The following is a 26,430-nucleotide window of genomic DNA, read 5'->3' on the forward strand; positions in this document are numbered from 1 at the left end:
TTAAGTGATTCACTGGTCCTTTAAAACATTACAAGTATGTACAAAACCGCAACCGCCACCATTTTACAAATAAACAAATTCTTGATTAACTTGTGACGCTACTATAAAAAAAAAATCCACAAGTCTTCCTCTTATATTCATCAGCACAACAAATAAGAAAAGAGAACGTAAAAGACGAAAGCTCATAAAACATGTATTTACACATTGTGCAGGGGAAAAGCCTGGCTCTCGTTAGGTGTAAAAATGGCATGAATGTTGTAGACAATCCTAATATCTTCTTGCAATATAATCCCCAGTCCCAATTAATGATTGTACAGTTTGTGACATAGTTTACAAAGGTCTAGTATGAAACAAAAGGCTTAGACATCATTACTTACACATGCTGCCACTCAAACAAATGAAACAAACGTTGTGGTACCACAGAAATTGCAGCGTTTCCTCGATGAAATTAAAATATTTTAAAAGCATGATTGAGTGTTGAGTTTCATAATACAGTTTTTGAACTCGACTGAATGTAGTGGATCTAGATAGTGCTCGAAGTTTCAGTGATGCTACTCCATGCCCGTTAAAATCAATGTTACACACTCGCACACAGTTTAAGGAATCCTGCTAAAACAGATTCTTAGGTTTTTAACCTCCAACAGATGGTATTCCACACAATTTCTAATAAGGATTTCAAATTCATCAGTGTCTGGAGCATCTTTCAAAACCTTTCATGGTTTAACATTGTTAATTAAGTCTAAACAATCGTGGTTTTATTCTCCTACACACCTGTCTAACAAATATTCATGAATAGATTGATGACAATGACCTCAGATCTAATGTAAAAAATTATAAAAGTCTATCGACGCAGAAAAAAAAGGACCGTAAAAGTCATTTTTGGCAGAATCCCTCCCCAACATCTCACACAGTAATATCAGTGCTTTACTACAGGTCAGTTAAACATATTCCCTTTATAAACATTACTTACACACTTAAATACATAGCATCAACTGAACTGTACTTATACCCCGCTTACAGAAAGCCTAGTTTAACTTCAATGCCCTCTTATTGATGGTTTAATCCCCATCTGAATGTGAGAGTACTGCAACACTGAGCTTTTAAAACACTGTTATCATGAGGCGATGTCGACCTCTTTGCAGCGGCTACTGTGATGTCCTGGATGTGTGCCGTTTGTGCTGTTCAGGGATGGGATGGGCGTTGGAATTAATCTCCGTTTCGTAATTTAAAAAAGTATGTTTTGTAGCATGATTTTGCCTTGTCGCACGTTTCTTCTCCTGTTCCAGCTTGAGGTGTTAAAGGTCGGGGAAGCGGCTGGGGTCTTCTTTATACTCGTTGGGAATGGTAAAAATGGTCTGATCGAACTCATCGTAGCGAAACTCCTGAAACGTGACGGTGGCAGTGATGGTGGGAAACACGGGGATGTCTGCACAGAGACACAAGAGGAATGGTTATAATAAAGAAATCTTACAGGCATGCTTTTGTTTTGTAAAATCTTTCAACGGTAGAATTCCTTCCGTATTTTAAATGTTTTTACTTCCACTCACCCAGTTTGACAGGAAAGCCGGGGGGGAGCTTCATCTGAACGAACTCCCTGAGTTTATTAAAGTGCTTGAAGGGTGCAATTACCTCCAGAACATTCAATAACCTGAGGGAGAGCAAAAACACCAAAGCACATAAACAACACAAAAATGCCAGGTTATAGAAAGAACACTGTGAACCATACACGTACATCTGGAATGCATGCTGATATAATGCTTTCTATTTGAACTAATAACATGTTTAATTATAAGTGCTTAGCTTTTTGAATATTTTCTTACATTCTTTATTTATAATTGCTTATTTCAATATCCAATTGAGTATTTATTAACAGTATTTACTTCATTTGCTGCTTTCATCAACACAATTATATTAGAAGCTTGAGAGGACAGATCTGTAACACATTGCTGAAACACAAACATTTCTCTTTTCATCACCACTGATGAAGATAAGATACATGATAAGCATTCTTCCGGATGCATTTAAATAGCAAACTGGATGGTGAATTAGGAGCAGACTCACGATTCGATGCCCAGAGGGAAATCTTGACTCATGGCTATCGTGGCTTTGAAGTTTTTCTTGCTCTCTTTGCAGACCAACTCTCTTCCTAGATGTGGAGCTCTGAGTGGAGAGAGAACAAATACATCCTGTCATAACGTCATCTCGTGCTGAGGAGCTTACAGATGTTTTATACAGAAATCTTTTTTACACTTAAAACAGATCCATGAGTTTTAAAGTGTGTAGATATTTTCAAGGAAGTAACTCGCCCTGCCTTGTGTCACTCAAACAGAAACTGAAATGTGACTCATCAGAGAGGAAACAACCAGCTTTGAAAGGTGCAGTTCAACTTTCTGTGACTCTAAAATTCTGACGTTTTCATGAGAAGATTTCCATTAAATTAAAAGAAACATCCGATTCGAGCAAGAAGAAAATACAACCTTCAATGTGTATGAAAATTACATACAAATAAGCCTGCAGCAAGATACTGTCTATAGAAATGGATTAATCTGTACTTTTTCTTATTTATAGCAGGAAACAAAAAAACTAGTTTCAGAATGTAAGTCTTTCATTCACAAATACACATTGTCTATGATTTACAGTAACACTACTGCTCATAATGGTTCTGGTTTCCTCTGTGACACGTACTTTCCGTTGTCAGCACTGATGTATTCCTCCCAGGATATCGTGTTGGGTGAGGGGGCGGTTAGAGATTGCCTCCTGGCCGGCTGAAGAGCAGAGAGTAAACAAAAACAAGGTTAGTGTTTTGTTGTGTTAGAGGCAAATCTAAAGGCTAAACTGCACCGGGGTCACACGTTACAGACAACAGTGGAAAACAAAGAAAAGTGGTATATATTCACACTGATGTCAGACAAAACAAACAAAATGTAATAATGAATCAACTGAAAACAGACAAACACTAAGCAGGTGTTGGAAAATTGGGTCAATGGAATATACTTATGAGCTCAACAGCAGATCTGAAAACCTTAGTTAAGAAATAATAATCTCAAATTTGATTTTGTTTTTCTATCACTCTGCCATTATTTATCCCTACAGAGCGATGCTATGTACAGCACAGGCCTGTAGAGGGCCCCGCTGCCTCACTAAACCCACTGACATCTGTTTGGCCTTTACATTCTCTCATAATGTGAAGTGAAACTGAAGTTCTATAATTAAGCACACCACTAAACAGCTGATACCTGAGACATGAATGTATTTCAGTGCTCTTTAACCTAAAAAAAAAAGTACATATTCCTGCTACTTCCAGAAAAGCAGCATTGCTCTTAATCCTTTTTGAGTTCACACAGAATTCCATTTCTACATTAGCAGAACACAGCCACAAAGTGTGAGTGTCAATACCATAGGTCAATACAAGATGTATGTTTGCTGTTCTGGGAACAACTGAGGATGATTACAAAATTCTGTATTGACTTTTAGTTGTTTACTTTCCTCGCTCCATCAACATTTTGCTTGCAGTAGTAACCCATGGTTGTAACAACTACATGAAAGCACTTATTATATGATCAGAATCAGTGTTTTACATTGAAGGGACAAATGTATAAGCCAAAGGAAGCAGTAATACACTTATGCTTTCCAACCAAACCGGTTCTGGTTCTAGCCTGTAGCACCCCTTGTGTTTCCACTGCTCAGAGTCCGAACGGAGCTCAAGTGGAGCTGCGTCATTGCGTCATCGTCTGCGTCAACGAAACCATTTACGTGCCCTCTTATGACTGATTCATATTCACTGTCTGACTGTCACACAAGCAGCTGATGCATACCCCCTCCCCATAAGTGAATGTGTTTCAGTCTGAATTGACGCTGTTTGGCATCACAACGCTGTTATGAAAGTGTCTCTGGCATTAGACAGGTGATGTTAGCATAGCAAGTGAGGCTACTCTGACTATCTTCACTACTCTGCTAACCTATTGTGGCATAAGTCGTTTTCTACAGGAACATTTTACCGGCGTAGTTTTCGTTATGATTTTACTTGTGATGGCAAACTGTGTAAAACCATGTATTGATTCCATCCGACAGCTGCAATAATACAAAACAAAAGGAAAACATCTGCCTGCTCTTGGTACGGATGGTCATTACAGTAAGGTAGAAATAAACAGAATCAAACTAAGCCTGGTTCGTGTTGCCTGACTTTATAAAGTGTGTGGTCACGTTCTAGTCACTTTGCTCAGCGCTACTGCTTGTATTCGCTGTACTCGCCATGAACTGTTATTGCTCAGGTTATTCTCGCCCCCCTCCAACGTAAGCGTGACGTATTTGGTTCTCGGATCTTGCCGGGCAGCCGAGTGGGGTCAGCAAGATCCGGTTTTTCGGCGCTTAAAGCTGGCGTCGCTGCGGTGGAAACACGAAAAACTAGATCTTTATCAGCTCCATCTCCGGATCCAGGTTGGTGGAAAAGCGGCATTTCTTGCAACAGTGATTAATGGAACTCCAACTGTCTTTTCCAATCATTTTTATTATCATCTGTGACTATCCACCAGCAAAGAAAACAAACCTCTAGAGATCAGCTACAAAAAAACGTTCCTCCTCTTATCAAATACTAGTCTAAACTTCCTGAGGAAAATGATCCTGCCCTCCTAAATAAAGTGTAAGAGCTTTCCTTCGGCGTCATTTTATTTTAAGATTGCTCTCGTTGACCCTATGAAGAGCTCCACCATGTTCCACCTAGAATTGACTTTCTCCTCAAATGAACTTGATGTTCCTGCCAACATTCACCCTGAATCAGGCCAGCTGACCTCTCTTTTGTAAGCTGTGGTTAAATAAAGCAACTAGGGCAGAATAATGTGGGAAAATGTTGTGAACGGCTGGACATCTGATTGTGCTAGAAGTCTGCTGTGTCGTCTCCTTCCCCACCTGCACTCTGAACACACAGATGTTTTGGTGTGTTCACTACTGGCAGCATCCTTGTGCTCGCTCTCAATGTGTTTATGGGTTGTGGCGTGTTGTTGTGACGAGGACAGAGTACACACAGCCGGCTCAGGCCCTGATATGTTGGTATTCCGCCGCCCCCCCCGCCCTCCATCATTCCATCGCACCAGGGGTTTTAGCCTTCATCCATGTGATCAATAGTGTCCGCTCTGTTCAAAAGCCCCCCACGCTTCCCTGTGTCCACAGGCAGCGCTGACCCTCTCTGCATCGCCGTGGTAAACACAGCTACGTCACAGCAGCTGCTTATTTTCCTCTCAAACACATTCCACATATAATTTCTCTGCTGCAGCGGAAAGAGAAAATATACCCACATCGACGCTAAGACCCACAGCTTTTTACAACACACGGGTGATTTGAATAAGTGGTGATAGTTTGACAGACAATAGAGATGATGAGACAAAGCCAAGCACAGAACAAGGCAGAGCGGACAAAAAACACACAGAGGCATCTATTGAGAGGTGAGAGGCTTTCATCACTGTGCGACTGGCTTTATGTCGGTGTTTAGACAAAGAGTGGCTGAGCAAACTCTAGAACCAAAAGCAGTGACAGACGATGGGCGGGACAATCATCCCTGTGAGTGTGAAGGTGCAGCTGTGTAGCCTTCACCACTAGATGGCATTGCAGGGACTTAAATCCGTGCAGAGTGGATGAGTAGGGGGGTGCACCTGTTTAAACTTTTTCATCCTGCTTTCATATCTGAAACAAATCTAAGATCAAAGAAGGACGGTGGGGAGTAAGTCAGGAATGTTTCAATAAAGCATGCAGAGGGGATTGACAGTGTCCAGCAGGAGCTATGGGATGTTTCTACAGGATATATCTCTGTGCAGATACAGTAGTGAGATCTGTGAGACTTCAGTCCTACCCCAAGGTTCCAGCGAGACAGGACAGTTTCAGGACAGGACTGGTGGTTACGCTGCAGGTTTGAGTGAACAGGATGTTTATCCAAGGAGCATTTTTACTGAAAAGTTCCTCGTCCTAGCTCTTTATGTCACGTTGCACACTAGTAGCCACCACTTGATGTCTTCTCAGTATCCACCAACTTTGTTTGTTTTTACTTACCCAAATACGTTGAAATTGAACCCCCCTGATGGGAATCAGTTTAAGTAGAGGCGATGGAAAGGACAAAACCCCCAACTCTTGGTTATATTTGAAGACACACTAACATACTAAATTTAGTTCTGAAATAATGGTTGCAGCTGTAAAACCTTTACTTTGTTTGCGTTGGCTGAATGTTGTTGTTTGTGCAGAGAATCACGCTGTGGTAGCAGCTCTTTTTCCTCAATCTACTGTGGAAATGAAAATAAGCCATATTTGAAAGCTGACTCACCTCAAAGTTCTGCTCTATGATATTCCCTCCTTTGCTCAGGCTCTCCATGATGGCTTTGTTCCTCAAGATGTCCTCCTCGCTCAGATGCTCCCGTCTCTTCCTGGACTCGAGCACCAGGCCGTTCACAGAGTAGAAATCTGCCAGAAAGTTTCCCACTCGCTCCTGGAGGAGGGAGAGACAGTTAGATAAGTCCCCTGCTGAGTCACCAGTTTCTCTTTTAAACACATGTTTAAAGGACAAAGTCAGAAGACATGAAGTAATAGCCACATAACTTATCCTCCTTCCCTGTGTGTGTTAACAATGAGTCTTTCACCTCTGGTTATTTCCTGGGGTAATGCCTGATTTAATTTCTGTCTTTCCTACCTGGTATGGGAGATGTACTGAAGGAAAAATGATCAGGAAAAGGGAAAGAGTTTACAGAAAGAGAAAGGGCGGGCTAACAACACATAATCGGGACGAGTTTATATGCTCATAAAGATGGAGAGGAAGAGGATGAAAGGACCAAAAGAAAGGTCTAATTCAGTCCAGATCAAACTATTGCCAATTTAACTGAAATGCATTACATGGCATTATGATCCTATAGTCAAGTAAAAACATGGATCCATTTATTTAAAGCAGCATATTGTTATGGCTTATAGTTTTTCCAGGTTTTTCAGGTCAGACATGCTGTTGTAAAGAGGTCACAGTCATTGCTCTTTTCAATAAACCAGCTGAAAACCATTACATATTGCAACTGATGTTGTGCTACAGATCATCTGTAATATACCCTTTGATATATATCTGTGTACCCTCAATTTCCTGCCGTAACCAGACAATTGATCAAATTCTTTTGAACTTTCTGTCTGGGTCAAACCAATAACAATTCCAGAAATTCCATATCCAGGTTGAGCCCTGCGACTCACAGCTGACGTGGGAGGACGTGGGAGTAATAACATGATAACAACTTCACAATACAACTTCAAGTGTTCCACAGACCGTCTTGTCCTCTCTGAAGAGCCAGCCGGTCTGCGCCCTGGAGAAGGTGATGGACTTGGTGGACAGAGTGGCCGAGTAAACATCGCTGCTCATCAGGATGTCCACTTCCTCCTCCGTCTCCATCTCCGACTCCTGAATATGCAGCACAGTGGTCAGGAACCCACAAAGGCATCAACACTCTGAATTGATGCTGCTGTTACATCAGTCAATGTCTGTTAGCAAGAGCAAGATATCTTAACTACTACGGGCCAGATTAACAATGAAATACCAAAAATATACAACAACAATGTAGACATAATTTAGTCATTTACTGAAAAGAGTCAGGTTTGTCATGAAATTGGGCTTTATTTTTTTTAGATCAGCCTTTATTATAGCTTCCCCATTAGCCCCACAACCAAATGTTTGGTAATGCATTATAGCTAAAACAATCAAATCATTGGTCGACTTACAGAAAATGTATCTGCAACTATTTTGATTAGGAATTTAGGAATATAGAAAAACACTCTGACATCGTGTTAACAAAACCACGAATCAGTAAAAATCAATATAAAAAATATAATCATCAGTCTCCGTCTTTCAGTCACTTATCAGCATGCATCTCACACACCTCGTGGTGTATCCGTTGGTAAACCTTCTGTTCGTTGTCAAGCACAACAAAAGACTCGGCGGGGATGGCGTTGCCGTTGAAGATGAAACTGAGGTCCCCACGCTGACACTTCATGTCTGTGAAGTCTATCAGGGTAGTGTCCAATCTACACACACACACACACACACACACACACACACACACACACACACACACACACACACACACACACACACACACACACACACACACACACACACACACACACAAATATGCACAAACAGAGTGTGTTTAGTTTAGTGTTGGAACTTTAAATACATGAAAGGAGATGACAGCCGAACCACGAATAGGAAACAGAGGGTGACAGTAAAGGACTGCACTTTGGCCGACACTTAGACACCAGTAAACACCAGTCAAAACTGATGAATGTCACACCTTCGCTCTCAGAGTTAAGAGACAATGTGTATGGTAATCATTGCCATTGGAGACCTACAACACATTTCAAGACTCTCATTTCTCACTTTGTCAAAGTGGGTAGTCCGCGGATGAGTCAAGATAGCAAAGAGAATAGCTGGTCTCCGCTCAGACACACAGTGGTAGGTGGGTAGGTATGACAGGCCTGACACACTGAAGCAGCAGAATGTAAATGAACTTGCTGTGACAGTTTTTTCATTCACTCTCTCTTCCTTTTTTACTCTCTGTTCCTCCAGGATAACGAGAGGGCATTTTGAATACCAAATGAGACCGCCAGGAGCAGTTCCACAGAATAATGACAGGCTCTACATCAAGGATATCTCACACAGCATGCAGAGACACAAACACACTCTTTAATGTGCCAAGTTGATTCTTCAAATAGATGTAGTTGATATGTTATGATACCCAAACATAAAAGCACTTTTGTATGTGCTGGATGAAGGGGGGCCCTGGTTTGTCTAACCAATAAGCCGCTGTGCATCTGTTTCAGAAGACAAACGTCTGGTAGTTCAAAACTGCCAAAAGGCCATGAAAAACTGCAAATAGGAATCTTTCTGTATATTCATTGTTGTGACTTTGTGTCAGCATGTGTCTAAGTATGAGGACTTTCTGCGGAACAATTGTGACACATTGCTGTGACTCTCTCACTATGAGGCTCTGATTTAAATTGAAACACAGAAGCAAAAGATCTGTGCACAGAGGCGCCGCCTTTCAGCTTCCTCATACTGCTGGCAATGATTTCACACTCTAGTTAGCCAAACTACTTTAAAAGAAAACGAGGCGGTAGAGAGGAGAGGTTGGTGTGTGCAGCACAAGATGAAAAGAATACTTGGAAAATGGCCTCAAAAAATACTTTCTCAAAGAATGACTTTGTTGTGGATTCGAAACTTTGATTTTCTAGTTTATTTTAACAGATCACAAAACATATTGATGTCATAAAGCAGCTGTAAAATGCCTTTCTTTGGTTTAAAACATCAAACACTTTATTTAAATACATTACTTGACAGGACTTGCCTGATGTTGAGGCCCTGCTTGTAGATCTTACAGGCATCTGAAGGCAGGATTCTGGAGAGCAAAGGCACTGCAACATGAAGAGATACAGTAAGGACATGTGAAACTGCGCCTAAATTTAGAAAGCACACTCAATAATGCAGACCACCGTGCTCTTCAAAGCCTCGGTATCATATAGCTCTGTAACTAGAGGGCTGTACAACGTGAAAGTCTGTGGCTAAATATGTCGTACTCACGAGAGTAACTCAGAGCAAGAAAAATTCCCTTGAAGTTATATCATAGCTCAAAACTCTAGAGGTGTTTAAAACACCACACAAATACTGTCACTAAACCATGTGTGACTATGAACACTTAAACTCTCTTATATCAAAAATAATTTAATGCCTTTACAAAAATATGTCAAGAAGCAGGTTTACATGTCGTTACAGCAATGTGTATTACATAATACTGCGCCGCTAGTCAATAATTCACATTCAATACATACACAGTGAGCTCACAGAATTATGTCCTTGCTCACAGTGTAAGCCAGACTTGTGCTGACTAAGCCAATGCTGCTACCAAGCACCAGAACACATACAATAACAGAGTAGCAGGGTACATTTAATCTGTATCCAGTCACAGTTTATCAGGTGAAATTGTGCGAGAATACAGTGCAGATGGAAAACACATGCTGCTTCAGAGGACGTTGTCAGTTTATGTCCAGAAGGAGGAGGCATTTTCAGCCTGTTGCCTCTGGTGACTCTGAGTCCCTTATGGCACAGATAAACATGTACTAACCAGACAGACTTGACAGACTTCATTACATTTGTCTGTCTGTAACACATTGTTCTCTACCACAGTGGATGATGTTTTCTGTCACTACTGTAAGAAAACAGGTTTTGATTGACTCACCCCAACTTTGGAAGTCCCAGTGAAGCTCCAAGTAAAAGTCTCCAAGCTGCAAACAAAGACAAATACATCTCAAATACAAGTAGAACTACAGGAGTTGAAAAGGGGTAATACGAGTTTTGTGTGCAAATCAACCTGAGCAAACAGAAGCTTTTATCTCCATCCAAAACAAATCACACCTGACTGATACAACTCAACACATCCACATTATCCTGCGAGGTACTGAAATGTGATGTACTGATCTCATCATCATCATCATCATCATTGGGGGACTCAGTCTGGCCTTCAGGGATGATGTAGAAAGCAGATCATCCTTTCGACGACGATGCAGAAAAATATAATCTCTGCCTCATCATCCAGGATCTCATCCCATACGTCACACACAGGCTCAACTGAGTGTCAAGTATCTCGTACAAACATAAAAACCTGGAATTTCTCTTTAAATGCAGCTCTTACAAACAGGGTTTGAAACAGTTTACCGGTAACTCTTTTGTTCTTGTTTCTGCCCATTTGCTTTTTTTCTCCCTGAAGCTTTTGTGGGGGTGGCATTGCTTTAAAGCTGACCTTGAGTCTCACTAAATGGCCTCACTAACATCATGTTAGGTAGAAACAGCAAAACAGAGAGGCTATGTGTCTGTACAGTATGCGTATGTAAGTGAGACATTATGTCACACAGAGACACTTGAAACCCTGCAGGAAAATGGTCTGTCGGTCAGTAGAAACATGTTGACAGAACATGTAAGTGTTCATGTGACAGCACACCAGGTAGCCACAAAAGCCCTGAGCTTTTATTTAACCTTAAACACCTCTCTGATTAAACTCTATTTACTACAAGATGATAGGGGCGTGAGAAGTAAGAAGCTCTTATGAACAGAAAAAAATAAGACTCACTTCTTTCAGGGCTTTCAGCAGCTTGGGCCTCTTGTCCTCTACTGTCTCCCTGGATTGCTGCTTCAGCTTCCTCAGCAACGCTGTGACTGAAAGACAACAAAAAGAGAACCATCAGTGAGACCCAAACGGATTTTTGAAGTGTGAAAATAGAATAGTTTTCCAAAGCTTTTTCCAAAGGGGAAATTGTAGGTGTACAGAAGAAAAACGTTCCATAACGTCTGAGTAAATTCTTTCAGAATAACATTTTTCTTTTACTCAATTTGATCCCACCACTAAACTGGCTTTAAGAGGATAATTCCCCATATTCAAAAACATATTCCTCTACTACGTTGCTTTTGTTTTGGCAAACAGGAAGCATCTTTCACTACACGCCATGGAAGCCAGCTTCTACTTAATCATGACAAGTTGGCTGAGGGAAATAACTCATAATTTCAAGCACATTTTTAATGTGCCAAAACTAATGCTGCCTAAATGAAGCACTGTACAGGAAGGGTATTATCCCCTCCAACATCACGGTTGGGGGGGGGGGTCGGTCTTTGTGAAGGTTAAGGCTTAATCTTAGGCCTGTGTGAACGTATTGCGAGTCACCACTATTATCTTAACAACTCACTAGCTTGGTAAATCCTGTCAGCAATGTGACATGCTAAAGCAAACATCACACAGTTAACATTAAGGATGGCTTTCAGCTCAAGGTTACGCTAACATCCAGGGGCCAGAGGGGAAACTCCCAGCAGCCCAGGGCCAATCCCTGCACACCGCCTGCAGGGATCAAACATTTCCAGGAAGTTCAAGGGGAGCCAGCCTGGGAGTTGTGGAGCTTCCTGCTAATGAGCTGCGTCTGTAACCTCCTTAACGACCTGGGGGAGAGACACTCGCAGGAGACGTTGAACCCTGACGGGGCAGATTAACAAGCACTCACAGCTTTTAAGCCCGATTGCTGCAGAAGGCTTGTTTATGCAAGGTTGAAAAAAAATCCACACCCAGATAGCGAGCATTACTTAAATGGTACTTACTGTTTATAAGGGTGTTGGAGTATCAGTTTATCACTGATGTAATTCAATTATGACATGATTTATTAACTAATGGAAATCGTTCAATAAAAATTGGTTTGTGACACCCGGACTTCTCAACAAATGTATGTAAAACAAGGCCAAATGGGACCTAAGGCACGCAACCGCACGCACAAGCACACACACACGCCCCAGTTGACACAGACACGAGTGAAGGACGAGAGTGTCTCTTTTCGGCCCAGCTGCCTAACGAGTGTGGACAAGCTCTGGACGGGGCTCCTCCTGATCCTCAGCGCCTCTCAGCAGGACGAGGAAATAGATACAATCCCACCATCTGCTCACAAACCACCCAGCCAACACAGGCCCAAAAACAAACGCTGCCAGCTTTAACACTAAACCAGACTGACTCTCCACGCTGGAGATATTTCACCCAGATACTGATGAGGGCACTTTCCTGGCATTAATTAGAGGAGGGATCTCAGTGATTTTGCCTCCATACAGTAATGAGAAGAGACAGTCAGCACCATGTTGTATTTACATCACCACAAACTGCCACTCTTTAAGAATTAGGCCAGGATCTAGCTGGACAACTGCTGCTGGCATATCTCCAACAACCTGAGAACAGTCAATATTGACTCAGGAACGCAGTGGAGTCACTGTGTGGTGGGGCAAAGCAGGTAAACGGGTACATCTTAATTGAGGTTCAAATATTTAAACTTACCGAGTAATGGTCAATTAACTTTACAAGACGTCTAAAAATACTTAAAACTTCTACATTAACTGAATATCACACACCACATGCACAATAGAGAGATTTTAATCTTTGATTACAGTAAATAAGCTGCTTTAAAATGTAGTGGGGAGGAAGGAATATCCTCTCTAAGTCTCAGCATGTTGAGCTGGAGCTTTAATATTTAGTTTTAATATGTTATGAGGTTTTATTGCATTTTAAAAGTCCCTAAAACATACAGTATTTGACTGTAGGTCCATGACTACAGCAGTGTGTTTACAGTATTTTAAAATCTTTAAAATGTTTCTTAAATGCTTAATTGTGTTTAAAAGTAAAGACTCGTTAGACATCAACAAAAGACAAAATGTTGCCGTTTAGTTCGTGGTGATTGTCATGGCACACCTGGCCTTACCCCAATGCTCTGCCAGAAAAATAAAAAAAGACATCCAAGCCATACTTTAAGAACACACTGATGCTTTACCGAGCTCAAAAAATAACAAAGCTTAAAGTCAATCAGAGATATTTGTTAATTTGATCCCAAAACGCAGGAATAATACAAAGACAAGCATTAATTGTTGTCACAATCTTCTTTTCATAAAGGCAAGGGACAATGAAAACAAGCAAGCCGTTTCCGTCTAATAAACCCAAACATGACTGTGGCAGCCTTTCATCAAGCTCCAGCAGCCAACACTGCTGTGTAAGCAGGACAGAAATAGCTCTTATCAAACAAAACACATGACAAAAAACTATTTCTGAGTCGCATTTTGCCTCGTTGTTTAAAGGTCCCCTATTATGCAAAATGCAATTTTTGCTCTCATTTATACATAAATGTGTCCCTGGTGTGTAAGGAGACCCACAAAGTGTCAGAAAATACAGCCCTCTCTCTTTTCCTCCTTACCCACATCTCTAAAAACGGGGGTACCAACGAGCTGATCCAGATGTGCTGCCGATATGATGTCATGTCGGAAATGTGGGCTGGCTTTACGTTGAACTTCTGGCAACATCCCGCCCACGCGAAATGTCTCAACCTATCGTCTGCAATACAGTCAGCGAGTGGATTCCCCTCCGCAGTACCTCTGTGTGTCTGTGTATTCAGCAGGATGTCTGCAGGAGGGACTTAGATTTGTTGTTTATATAACACATATAATGTCTCTGTTCTAGTGGTAAACACTGAGAAGTGTTTCAGAAATAATGCTTGATGTGGTTTGGAACATAATATGCTATTTAATCACGGCAGCGTTTAGCTGAGTTTCTCCGTTAGAAACTTCTCTCTTCAGACAGAGATCATAACGCTCCAAAGGGGCGTGGCCAGCTTCAGCTCAGCTCAAATTTAAAGCGACAGTCACAGAATCAGCACTTTCGAAAACGGGGCTGAAACAAGAGGGATAGCGGACATGCAAAAATGCATGATCTGTTTGGTATTTTGAGCAAATCACATCAGAGACATTTTCTTTTTAATATATTTGGGACCTATACTATATGCCATACAAGAGCATAATAGGAGACCTTTAAATGATAAACCTGTAAAAGCTGAGGTATTGAATGGATTGAATGAGAAACTAAAATACAAATGATGCACTGTCCACCCCAGAACATTTGGGTAACAGTAAATCAAACAACTTCTCCCCTTACACACTCTGGAATCCCACTGACTGAGCTCTTACTGAATAACCATTGGCTGTATATATAAATGAATAAAAAAGGTAGGGCTCTGCTTGGCTAGGCCAATAAAGGAATCAACATGTATTGCACATAAATGGGTCACAGTTTCCTTTGCACTATTGACCTTTCATGTTATTGTGGCAGCCAGGTGAAAATGTATGCGAGTGTGCAGACTCAGCCGTTTGGAGCTGCCACAACAGAGGCCCTGCCCTGTACTTTGGAGGTAAAGAAGGTAACATAACAACAGCCCTTCTCAGTGGCACAGTTTTCGCTCCAGAGCAACATAAGAAGCCGTTACTCTTGTCTGATGAACAGACTGACCTACTGTACCTGTCTGCCAGCAGGTCTGTCCTGTACCTGTCTACTGATCTCTTACTCTGATCTGGACCACAAAATTCTCTCCTTGGCCTGCATCCATGAGACGCAGGTATAGTCATAGTGAAACGCACTTCTCCTGAACAAACAGGATTTTTTAAATCACTCTTAGTTAGGCCCCTCTCCTAGTGTCCATTTGCCATATGGTGTCCACAACCAAAGCTGCTATGACAAAGAAAACAACATATACTGCCATTTGAAAAGAGAGCATTTGGGGGGCTTTCAGACTGAGGGTTGCCCTCTTTAAATACAATGCAGAGGGCTGAGTTGGTGGTGTGATGCTACAGGTATCATTGAGACGATGAAATATGATCCAGGAAGTCCATTTTTAGCTAGATTATGACGGGACTTACCAACTGCAGGTGCACTTCATCTTTTTTCCCCCATCAATTAATGAAAACCCTGAGATGGGTTTGTAAACCTTGAAACAAGTTTTTAAGTGTAGTATTATTGCTCGATCCTTCCACTTAGTTTCATAAAAAATCTAAAGGAAATCTTAACAAAAACTGTTCTTGGCGGAGATGACAAAGAACGCCCTTGCTTTTTAAAAACAAACCTTAGATATTCTTAAAATCACACACCACTACACTACCCTAGTTTTTTGGTATGAATGACTTTTTATAGTGTTCACTTCAACTGCTCCATAACTTCATAGTACTATGAATTCAGTGAGAGCTTTTCTGTAGTTCCCTGAATCACAGGTATTTTGTCATGAAGGTGATTCTTGGTGAGCTGTCAACCCTAAATGAAAAATGTGTAAGAGAGTTCACTGCAGGCTCAGACGATAGACACTTGTTAATCGGGTAAGGTAAGTGGACAGTTAAATAGACAGTGCAGTGAATGGAGACAGTTTAAGCGGCTTATTGTTGGCGCCAAGCGGCTGCACTAATAGGCCCCAACTATTTCACACTGATTGATTGACACTTCATATGTGTTTGAGTAAATTCAACAATATTTTACCTATTAGCTCCATTATAGCCATATTGCAAATGTCTCAAGGTAATATTGCTGTGACAATAGAAAAACATATATCGACTGAATTTGAATTTTTGTTTGAATTGTTTTATTCTTCCTTTTTGCTTTATTTTATTTATTTAACTAAATCACAATGTTTTAACACCATGTACCTGTTATACGCCTATATCTGTTTACAGCAAAGGCCCTTCAATCTCTGAAGTTTTCTGTTGTAGTTGAGTTTGTCAAACTATTTTTGTTTTGTCTAACCACGGCTACACAGTTCCACCAACCAGAAAGAAACCTCAGGCCTTCCTGTTCCAACTACAATAACTTAAAATAGATAATGGACGAAATGCACATACTTTTTTATATCTTATAAAAGTAGGCATAGAGACATCAAAAAACGAAACAGTCTGTGAGGTCTGCTACAAAAATGGGGATTATGGTGAAGTGTGATTGGTGGTTTGCGTTCAAAGCACATTTTAGGAATCACATCCAGCTTTTTTTGTACAGCTTACAGAGGAAGTTCAGCGCATTGAAAAAAGCAGATAAAAGACTTGATAAGCAGAAGTTCTTCATTCAATATGTAAAAAATAAACTGCCAGTGTACAAAAGGTGTTCTCACCCTGTACCTATAAAAACTAACAAGAATGGTTTCACTTACATGTCAGTAACAATTTTGTACAAGCCCATGGTCTCAAATAAAGCAAACATAACAATTTCAAATAAAAATGATTCTTGAAAAATGTTAATACCATTTTTTTAAATCTCAGTTTGAGACACTATGCACTGTGGGTGGAAAATGGGCGTGAAAGGGGCTGGAGCATAATCAGCCTATGAGAAGAGAGAACCATCTGATGAATCGGCTTTCATTGGAGCACAAAGCCACAGGGCCTTGAGGAATGTCCCCCCTTCTCTCTGAGGGACAAAAAAGGCTGACCGGTGTCGTGGCCTCGCTTGGAGGCAGCAGTGTGGAAGAAATGTTGATTTGCATCTGTTGATCAGATCTTTTTCCCCCACCTATCACTGTTATCACCGTAACTCAAACTGAAACCCAACTGAAACCACATCGTTTACAGAAAATAAGTCCATCACCGTTGGTAGAGGCAGTGGCGGGGTTTCACAATCACAGATACTTACTCATTTGTCGATCACCATAGCTGATGGCCTCGGCAAGGGGACTCCATCCCTGAGCGTTCTTCACCTTCACTGGTGCATTGTGGGCCAGCAACAGGTGGGCACACTCTGTAAAAAGGAAAGGAAGAGGGTCGGATAGGTACATATTTACTTAAATCCTAACGTTTTTTTAATGATAACTTTTACTAAAGGTGTCACAGGACAGAAAAAAACATACGATTAAAAAAAGACCAGCAGAGAATACAACTCCAGGGAGAAAAGACAAATATCTTTACATGGAATTAAAGGATTTGAAATAAAACACTGTTCATTTGTCACCCGCATGCACATGTTAACAGCACAGCTAACAAAGTGGAGTTTAAACCCACAGCGATAAGTAAAAGGGGGTTCAGCTAAAAAAAAAAACGCAGCCTTCGTGGTGAATTTTATTTTTACTACCAGTTTGATTTTTGACTTCCTTCTGCTTGAAAGAAGCAATGGAACCATCATATAAGGCAATTAAAAAGAGAGGTGATAAAAGTATAAAGAGATTCCTCCTCAGTGAAAAATGCAGCCCCAATGAAAGCAAAACAAGACTCTGAACCTAATTATAAACAGTGTCTCAAAGGCACCAGAAAAGTGGTTTCCTTTTAACTAGAGACAGAAAAACACACAGAGAAAAGGTGTGATATTTCGCAAAACTTAAGAAAGAAAGCTATAATGACTTTCCTCATTCGTTTTTTCGTGTCCTAATGCTACTTACCCACAACGGAGGAATACAAAACGTTAAGAGACAGTCAAAAGAAAACAACTAAATCTACACCACTTTTATGGCATAAGTCTTTCTTTATGTGTTCCCTTTTCCTGCACACATGCTTCCATTTGATCTGATCACATTTTTATCACTTTGCAGTATATATATGCAAATATTGTGGGGCTGCATGTTCACATCCCTGTGATACACATTTGTCTGTAGCATAAATCAACAATGAATTCCTGCTTTATTAGAAGGGCAGAAGGTGTGTAGGATTGATATGTTAGCTGACCCATTAACCAGAGAGCCATATGGGACCTACAGTTATACAAGACTGAACATCCCTCTTTAGAATCCATACTTTTGTCAAATTAGGAGTTATTCTCATGAATAAAATGTCAAACACCCCTTGGCACTGTGCAGAGTCACCCTCAGAGCTGTGTCTGAATTCCACAATGGGAAAACAGCCAAAGAGCCTCATCCCTCTCTCCATAGCGAGATCTGCAGTAAGTGCAAAATCCCTTCTCTCTCTGGGCAGCCTGTCAACAAACTGCAGCAAGCCAAAAAAGAACCCTGTTGTTCCGGCTCTGCCGTCATTTCTCTCATGACATAATTCATTATAGTGTTGGCGTCTGTGTGGCTCTGTCTGTGTGCTGGGCAGGATCTGTCACAGTCAGAGGCCTGTGAGCAGCAAACCAGTGAAATGCAAAGCAGAGGCTAAATATTAACAGTCTGCTGCTGAGTGGATATGGACTCACACTCGATAGGAAAGGAACTTGATGCAGAAACTCTCCATACAGCCCTTCTTTCATTTCTATCCTGTGAATCAGCCCTATTAGTCATGCAAACAGATTCAAACTGGTAACTGGCCTCATGTTCAGACTTGTTGTTTTTGCTTCACATTAGCCGAAAGCCGACGAAAGTGGTGTACAGTACCAATTGGGTGGCCAGGACTAGAACTAAACAACGTTTACCTTTTGAAAAGAGAGCGTAACACATAACAGTCTAAATACCAGATCACACTCTGAGCTACATACTCACAATGTTTTATTAATGAAAAGAGGCCAGGGTCTCATGCATTCTTTATGACAGGGAAGAATACATTGTGAAACTCTCCTAATTAAACACATTCTCCACAAAAACATAAGAGAACTGTGGCTATCCCAGGAGTGCATTTACACAAAAATAAAAAGGCGCGTGTTGATAGGACCGAAAGCACTTAGTCTATATTCTTTAATGAAGCAATTATCAGCAACACCATTGCTCTAATGTGCAGCTTATTTCAATGTGCGAGCATGGCAAAGGAAATCTAAATGAACAGGCCAATGGGAAGTTATTGTGTTTGTACCAGGAGAGCAGCTCAGGCTCAAAGACTTGGCTTATGAATGGTCATAAATCTGATTTCTTATTCATTTCTGTTTGAATAAACCTGCATCTTAAACTCTCTCGAAGTCTTAGCACTTCAGAAAGATTGACTATTATCATCTATATGGCATGCTTGAGTGAAAAAAGTAGCTGCATTGGCACTGAAAAGGGTTGCTGTAAGTGCCTCGCAAAGAGCTTTACGTCAGCAAACAGAAAAGCAAACCTATGTGTTTATGCATTAGTCTGATCCGTGGACGTGCTCGGTTAAGAAACAGCTGATAACAGAAGTTGATGTTGGGAAAATACAGGCAGCAGAGTGCATGAGCGTTTCGCATTCTGATGTAAGCCCTGCATTCCCTCTGGCCTTTGACCTATATATCACCCTGCTAAAACCAATGATTGTGTAATAATAATGATTACATATAGCAGATATACACTATGTAAGTGTAATATGTCCTAAGCTGCTAACCTGCTAGCTGTATGCTTTCAGGTACAAGCAGTGGACTCTTTGGCTTCGAGGATTAACTAATATTGCCAAATATATTTCAATGACTGGAGTTAGGGCTGTATGATATAGGATTTCAGCAGTGTGTCCATATGCTGTAGTCAGATGATTGCAAATGTGTGACATACAGGTAATTCATGCAACCATTCACAATCATTCTTGATCAATTTATCCAACAACAAAAGCAGGCCCCTTTATTCATCTGTCACAACCTGAAATGCGCAGGAAAAAACTAAAAAATAATTCATTAAAAAACATCTGTTGAAAAGTCCTGTATTCTGCTCTTAGCACCATACAATACAGTTATGACATTATATTCCGTAATTATGGTTTGGTTTTATATTTATTGTAGGAAGCTGGGAAATAGTAATCAAGCAGCAGTTCATTCATGTGAATCAAATCGGAAGAGTTGCCTTGATACATTAACATGTAGCCTATAACTCAAAGCAATGGGTTGCTGTCCGACTCAATACACAGTCATAAGGTATTGATAAGGGAAGCCTCACTAGGGGTTACTGGGTTGATTGAATGTGCAGCAGCTGGATGGAGGTCCAGCTTGATTAAAAAAGAACTCTAACAGAGAAATGAGGGAGGCAGAGCAGGATGGAGAAATAAAGTGCTAATCTAATGCTTCAATACATGCAGTGGCTACAGATTGGGCACTTGTCAAGAGGCTCTGTGGGCTGTTACAGCCCCCACCATCACCACCCATTCTTGTCCAGTACATTTATAAAATGGCTTTTCTGCCCACTTCGGCATCGATCAAACACTCATAGAGTGCATCAAACAGCAGTTGAAGAATCACATTGCTGTAGCCTCAAAAGCAAAACTGACACTCCATAACATCTCCAATTTTTTTCCAGAAGAAAATGAATGTTAATGTAAATTATAAGCCTTTAATATCCTCTCTTGATTCAACAGGCTGCTCTTTTTTAAGTGATGACCTGATAAAATGTTTCAAAGTGCCAACTCAGAGGAAGACTAACCATGCAAGACTGGCAATTTGGCTCCCAAACACCCACTAGGTTGTTATTATGTGTCTCTGAAACTAATTTAAAATATCTAGAGATTTTATCTGTCTGGCCCTGCAAACAAATATTACAACCTTGGGACAAAAGGAAAACAGATTCTGTCCTTTGATGGGACCAAACAGGAAACAGGAGGAAGCTATGTTAATCGTATTCTTCTGACAGTTGTGTCATCTTAAAGAAACTGGGTGTGAAGTATTAAGAGTACTCAAAATGTACATTTGTATTCATATTTCTACAAAGGACTAAAGGAGTGTGGCTACAGAATTGTACTTGAGAGATCTATATGTTCAGTTGTTATAATTATGAGTTGATAAGGATACTGTAGTATATTACAAGAAAAACAGTACATGTGCACACTGCTGTACCAATGTTTATTTGGTGAATAAATGATAATGTTGCGCCTAAAATCAAACAACACTTCTTTCTAAAAAATGTTTTATCATTGACCAATGACAGACAGCAATCACCTGTATTATGCTCAGTTTTGGGATTTAAGTATCAAGCTGTGCAATAGGAAAGTTCAAATTTAAGAGACTACATTTCTGTCATTTGTAGTCTGTTAAATAATAAACCATACACAAAGAGAGCTGTGTCCTGTCCATCCCAACAGACCAGCCACACCCAGAGTATGATCTCATGCTGTAGCCTTCAGCCTGTCTGGACTGAGCATCCCTAGAGGACAGGCTAGCAGCTCAGGCAAGAGATAGGCAACCTCATTAGCTAAATCAAATCCATGGCCTCCCATCCGCCACGACAATGCGGCAATCCACTGTCTGGATTACCGATAGGCAGAAACAGGGACTTCACTCCGTCGACAGGATTGACATTTCTGAATGTGAAATCATTTGAATCCCTTGCTACACTGACAGACACTAAACAAATCTGACCATGAACCACGAGTAACCCTATATGCTTGAAATGTTCCCTGAGAACCTGCTGCAGAAGAGGGGGGGGATTAATTTTTCAATAGCATGTTCTGAAGTCTCCTTCAATTGCATCAATATTTTAAGCACATGCTTTCAGCCCAGCCAATTGAGCTAAGAATAAAATCAGGTAAATACTTCTACAAGGCCTTGGTTTTTCTAAGACGTTTTTTTTTATTTCCTATTTGGAAACTACACAGAGCTGAAACATATGAGGGAAACATCTTGTGTGACATCTGTTTCAAACCTGAAATATAATGCACTAGAAACTATGACAATAACTAACTAAACCTCTGATGCACATGATATAGCATCAAAGTATTAATGAGCACAAATATTATGGAAGTTGAAAATGACTCCTCCTTTGTCAACTCATTATCCCCATTGCCAGCTTCTAACTATTAGTCTTTGAGCCAGTGGTGGTACATCTATTAGAACAAGAGACTTTAGCCAAGGAGATGACCTGATTTCTTGCTCTGTAATCATTATCTAATCCCACTTTTTTACATATGTTCTTTCTCTATAAATGTATTGCTCATTTCTGTTTTGGACCAGGCAAAATAAGAATCCAGAAACACAATCTTTTTACACATGCATGAGCATCTTGCCATCTGTGATTTGTGTAGTTATCTGTGACAAATGTCTGCTGGTGATTAGTCAGACAAATGCACAAACAAAGCAAGGCAAACAAACTGAAACACACAAAAACAAAAACAAGACATACAGAACCGCAGAGCAACCAATTCAGAATGCCAGAGACAAGAATAAACCACATTGAGGTGCATCTTTAAGCATTACTCACCTTTGTGCCCCATCATGACGGCAAGATGCAATGGTGTGTTTCCTGAAGAAGAAGAAAAAAATATTATTTGTTGCCTACTTTTGATAATAACAATAAGAGACGAGTTTCAGCGATACGCCCTGTGCCTCTAGTCTCAGGCTGGATTAGATGTTTAAATTAGTAGGCAGAATCCATTAAATTCCAAATTACATGGTACGTTTATGCCTATTGTGTGTTCTCTCACCATGACAAGCAATATTATAGTCTATTAACCGGCCACACCTCTGAAATATGATGCATTTAACAGTCAGGGACATGGCTTGTTAAAAGAAATAAAGTTACTAAATGCTACTGGTTGCGCAACAGAAATGCGTTTGGGGAAATTTGAGTCTGGTGTGGAAAAGCCTAAAATGTTTTCCCTGTTACGTGAAATGTGCCTCATAAGCATTGGAGAATCCCTTAGAGGAAGACAAACTGCACGCTCAGCTCCTCCAGGCTTCTCTTCCAGGAAAAAGTGGTGGGAAAGCATCCAGAGTAAAGAGACCCTGACAGTAGAAGCCCTGATGTGTGTAAAAATACAACCTAGGGATCAGCTAGCAGTCCCACTGGATAATGTTGTGATAAACAAAATGGAGGTGAATGAAATATAATTTGTATTAGCAACGTGCCTTCCAAATATCCATATGCTGGTTACTCTAGAGAAGACTCATATGTTGCTGTCACCATGACTGGCACTATCTCTTCTGGGAAAGTAATAATTGTTAGTAACAGCCTATTACACTAGTGCAGCTTCAGTAAGTAAGTAAATGGTTTAGTGATCTGGATGAATTGGCAATAAACAATGAACTGTAAATTAAACTTGCTATATGCGTGGCTAATAATGTGAATAATTAAGTGTTTAATGAAACTGTCCTAGTGTGACGGAAGTGCTCTAGCCTGTATCCAGTGGAAGCTAAACTAATGTGCACGTAAACACACAAACTGCTGCTACTGAATCATATCAACCCTCAACAAAAGGTGGAAAAAATGCAGGATGGGGTTCCAAAAGTACACTTGAGGCAACTGTCTGACAGCTTGTTGTAGTGCACCACTTCAGAGCTTTGAGAGCACATTCCACCATGACAATGAGCACAAGCAGCCTACAGGCCATCTTTTATCTCTGCACTTGAACCGGAACTAAACAATCTCAACCCTTTGTTAGTTCAGGGATGGTTTCTGTGGAAAGTGTGGCGTTATCTGAGCAGACTTTGTCCTGCAGAAGAGGTGCTATCAGTCTGGGAAAAGTCTTGCAAACAATCTCTAAATAAACACAATGGCTGTGGACCAACTTTCTAATAAGCATTTAACCAAAGATGTTAAATCTGAGAGACTTTTGTGGCTAGCTCTAGTTACTTAGGAATGTCAGTGATTTAAGTGGGAGGAGGTATTGAAGCTAAACAGAACAATCATTCTTACACACGTTTCTATTTTGTAGATTTGTGGGCTGGAGGAAACAAAAAGTGGATTAATGAAGATATACCTATATTTTGGCCTTCGTAGGGAAAAGCCTCGCCTATTTTGATACTGATAAGGACTGATGGCCTATTAGCGAACTAAAACTAAGCTTCACTGGACCTTAAAATTGGTGATGGGTTTTAGGGCTGAGGGATAGGCAGCTGGTAGACTCACCATGGACGTCTTTCTGGGCGATATTCTGTGTCCGTATGAGGGAAGACAGGCGTCGGACATCTCCTTTAAACACACACTCATGCACCGGGAAGTCCTGCCCGGTTCGGATGATGGGGTTCTTGTTGTTGTCATCGATGACATCGGATGTTGACAGCGTGTTGGTGTTAGCGTTAACCTGCGACTGTAGGTTCTGCTGCTGTGTGGATGAAGACTTGACTAACTTGTGATTGCTGAAGATTTTACTCGCTCTGCTCTTGTTGTTCGTCTTGGAGGCGGTGAACGTCCCGGTTGCAGCCTCTTCGTCCGGTTCCAGTAAATCCTCGTCCTTGCTCGGCCTGTGGTCCTTACGCAGGGAGCGGATCTTCTCTCCGGTCATTTTCCACACAGTTTACCGAGCTGACGACGACCCTCCGGGCGAACTGATGCGATCCGCCAGTTGGAGGTCTTTACTCAGGCACAGTAAACTGCACAACATGAAAACACACTTAATCTCTACCAGACAGGCGAAAACGATGGTTTACTCGAAGATGGACAAGTAGAGGCGAACGTTGACCGGTTTACTATGAAAACAAACACTTCGCTCCCCTCCCGTCGTTCAAAACTGACGCTGGTGGCTACACAACATAAGCGCCTCCAGTTGACTAGTACGAAAGATTCGGCTGTCTTCCGCATCGTAGTATCGCGAGAGTTCAGGAAAGGTTACCAACGGTCACCAGTTTATAGCCAATATAAAACACACATATTCCTTCAAAAAATGTATTCCTGGAAAGTAACAAATTAAGTATTATCTTATTATGTACCGTATGTGTTAATTTGCATACATTCCCATATCTCAAATGTGAACACTGGATGAAGCCAGGCTTTTATTTTGACATATTATATTTTCTTCAGATGGAATTTTGAATAACATGTTTGTGTCACAAAATGTATAACAATATTTTGTGAACGGCCATTTCATTTTTTTTTTAAAAACACGTTAGGAGAACCAGGCTATGAATACTTTATAAGAAACAAACCTATATTAGAAAAACATGAATACAACTACTTGTCTCATCATTAGGCAAACTCATTTGGAGCAAACGGCATGCCTGTGTTGATTTGTATTCCCTTGTGATAGAACATGTTTCCTTTTGATATAACATCAAATCAAACTTGTTTGGCTTCCTCTCACCTACACATACATTTACAATTATTCAGGATTTAATTTTTAAAAATGCACTATGAAATAGCTGTGTCAAAATACCATTCTGATTTGAGTATTGTTGTGCTGCAAAGATAACCCAGTTTACAAATGATATGATCATTTAAATATATTTTCCAATCAAAACGAGGATAAAGATGCAAAAATTAAATCAACAAAAACAGAATCATAAAATATCAAAATCATTCATCAACACTATTCACAAGTAATTAAGATGAGTTAATTTTCAATATTTGAAACCTATCTCTAAGAGTGTTGTTACCTTACTTCTGCACGATTTAAGTAACTGAGCTTTGTTTTCTGGTTGTACTTTACAGTGCTCACTGCAGTGTCGACTCATTGACACAGGTGTGGAGCATCCCCAAGGACAGGTTTCAGCAAGTTGAAACAGAACGTACCTCCAGTGCTTCTACTCAGTCGTTACAGAGAGCACTTCCTCCCCCTATGGCTCAAGAATGGAAACACAGTTAAAAGTCTGCTGTGTGTGCCATAAGGACCACAATGCACAGGATTAAACTAACCTGTCAAGCAACAAATGTTATAGTGTTAGTTAGAGAGAAGTAAATAAGTTGTTGATTCCTTTCAGTTTTGTAAAACTTAAGAATTTTTATTTTTAATGTAATTTAATATAGATTTTAATTTGGACACTCAGCTTTCTCCATAGAGTTCTGACCTCAAAGTCCCACAAACATACCATAGCTGTACCCTATTTTAGCACATTGTACTGTAAATGACTCAAGTGTGTGGTTGTTGTGTGACGTAAATTTGATTACATTACCATATTTGTTGTGTTTTGTGGTTTCATGATAAAGAAAGATGTACATTGTAGCCTACTACGCTGCGGGTGTAAAAGCTTAGCTATAAGCAAGCTATTCATTAGCAAAGTAGCACATCAGGCAATCAAGCTCTGTATTGAACTACGTTACTTTGCATAGATCGGATTTATCATATAAAAGAAATTCAACTTTCAAAAACTTCATTTTTTAAAATGTTTATCATGTTGCGATTATCACACTCACAATCTGAAAGTAAATCTGAACATTTATTGAATAAAAAAAGGAAACGTGTCCCTTACTCAAACAACAGGAAACGTTGCATCATAGCGCACACACACTTACAAAGAACTCAAACAACGTTCTGCGTCATGTGGGTTGGACGCCCCCGCTGAACCACCAATCAGTGCCTTCCTGCGCTTGTTGATGAGCGTTGATTGGCTCACA

General features: G+C 40.5%; 1 protein-coding gene across 1 annotated transcript; it reads right to left on the reverse strand.

The window, feature by feature from the left end:
- ankrd13c (ankyrin repeat domain 13C) lies at positions 1-26,299 on the reverse strand. Its single transcript, XM_063890779.1, has 13 exons — positions 24,010-26,299; positions 22,363-22,404; positions 17,007-17,111; positions 11,133-11,218; positions 10,245-10,290; positions 9,357-9,423; positions 7,890-8,034; positions 7,283-7,414; positions 6,308-6,469; positions 2,686-2,765; positions 2,062-2,160; positions 1,548-1,648; positions 1-1,426 (listed from the first exon to the last, which is right to left on the reverse strand). Exons 1-13 carry the CDS (start codon positions 24,383-24,385, stop codon positions 1,296-1,298), a joined length of 1,572 nt encoding a protein of 523 aa, XP_063746849.1. The 5' UTR covers positions 24,386-26,299; the 3' UTR covers positions 1-1,295.
- Positions 26,300-26,430: the final 131 nt, after the last annotated feature.

This window comes from Eleginops maclovinus, chromosome 9 (genome assembly GCF_036324505.1).
Source record: "Eleginops maclovinus isolate JMC-PN-2008 ecotype Puerto Natales chromosome 9, JC_Emac_rtc_rv5, whole genome shotgun sequence".
NCBI classification, from domain to species: domain Eukaryota; kingdom Metazoa; phylum Chordata; class Actinopteri; order Perciformes; family Eleginopidae; genus Eleginops; species Eleginops maclovinus.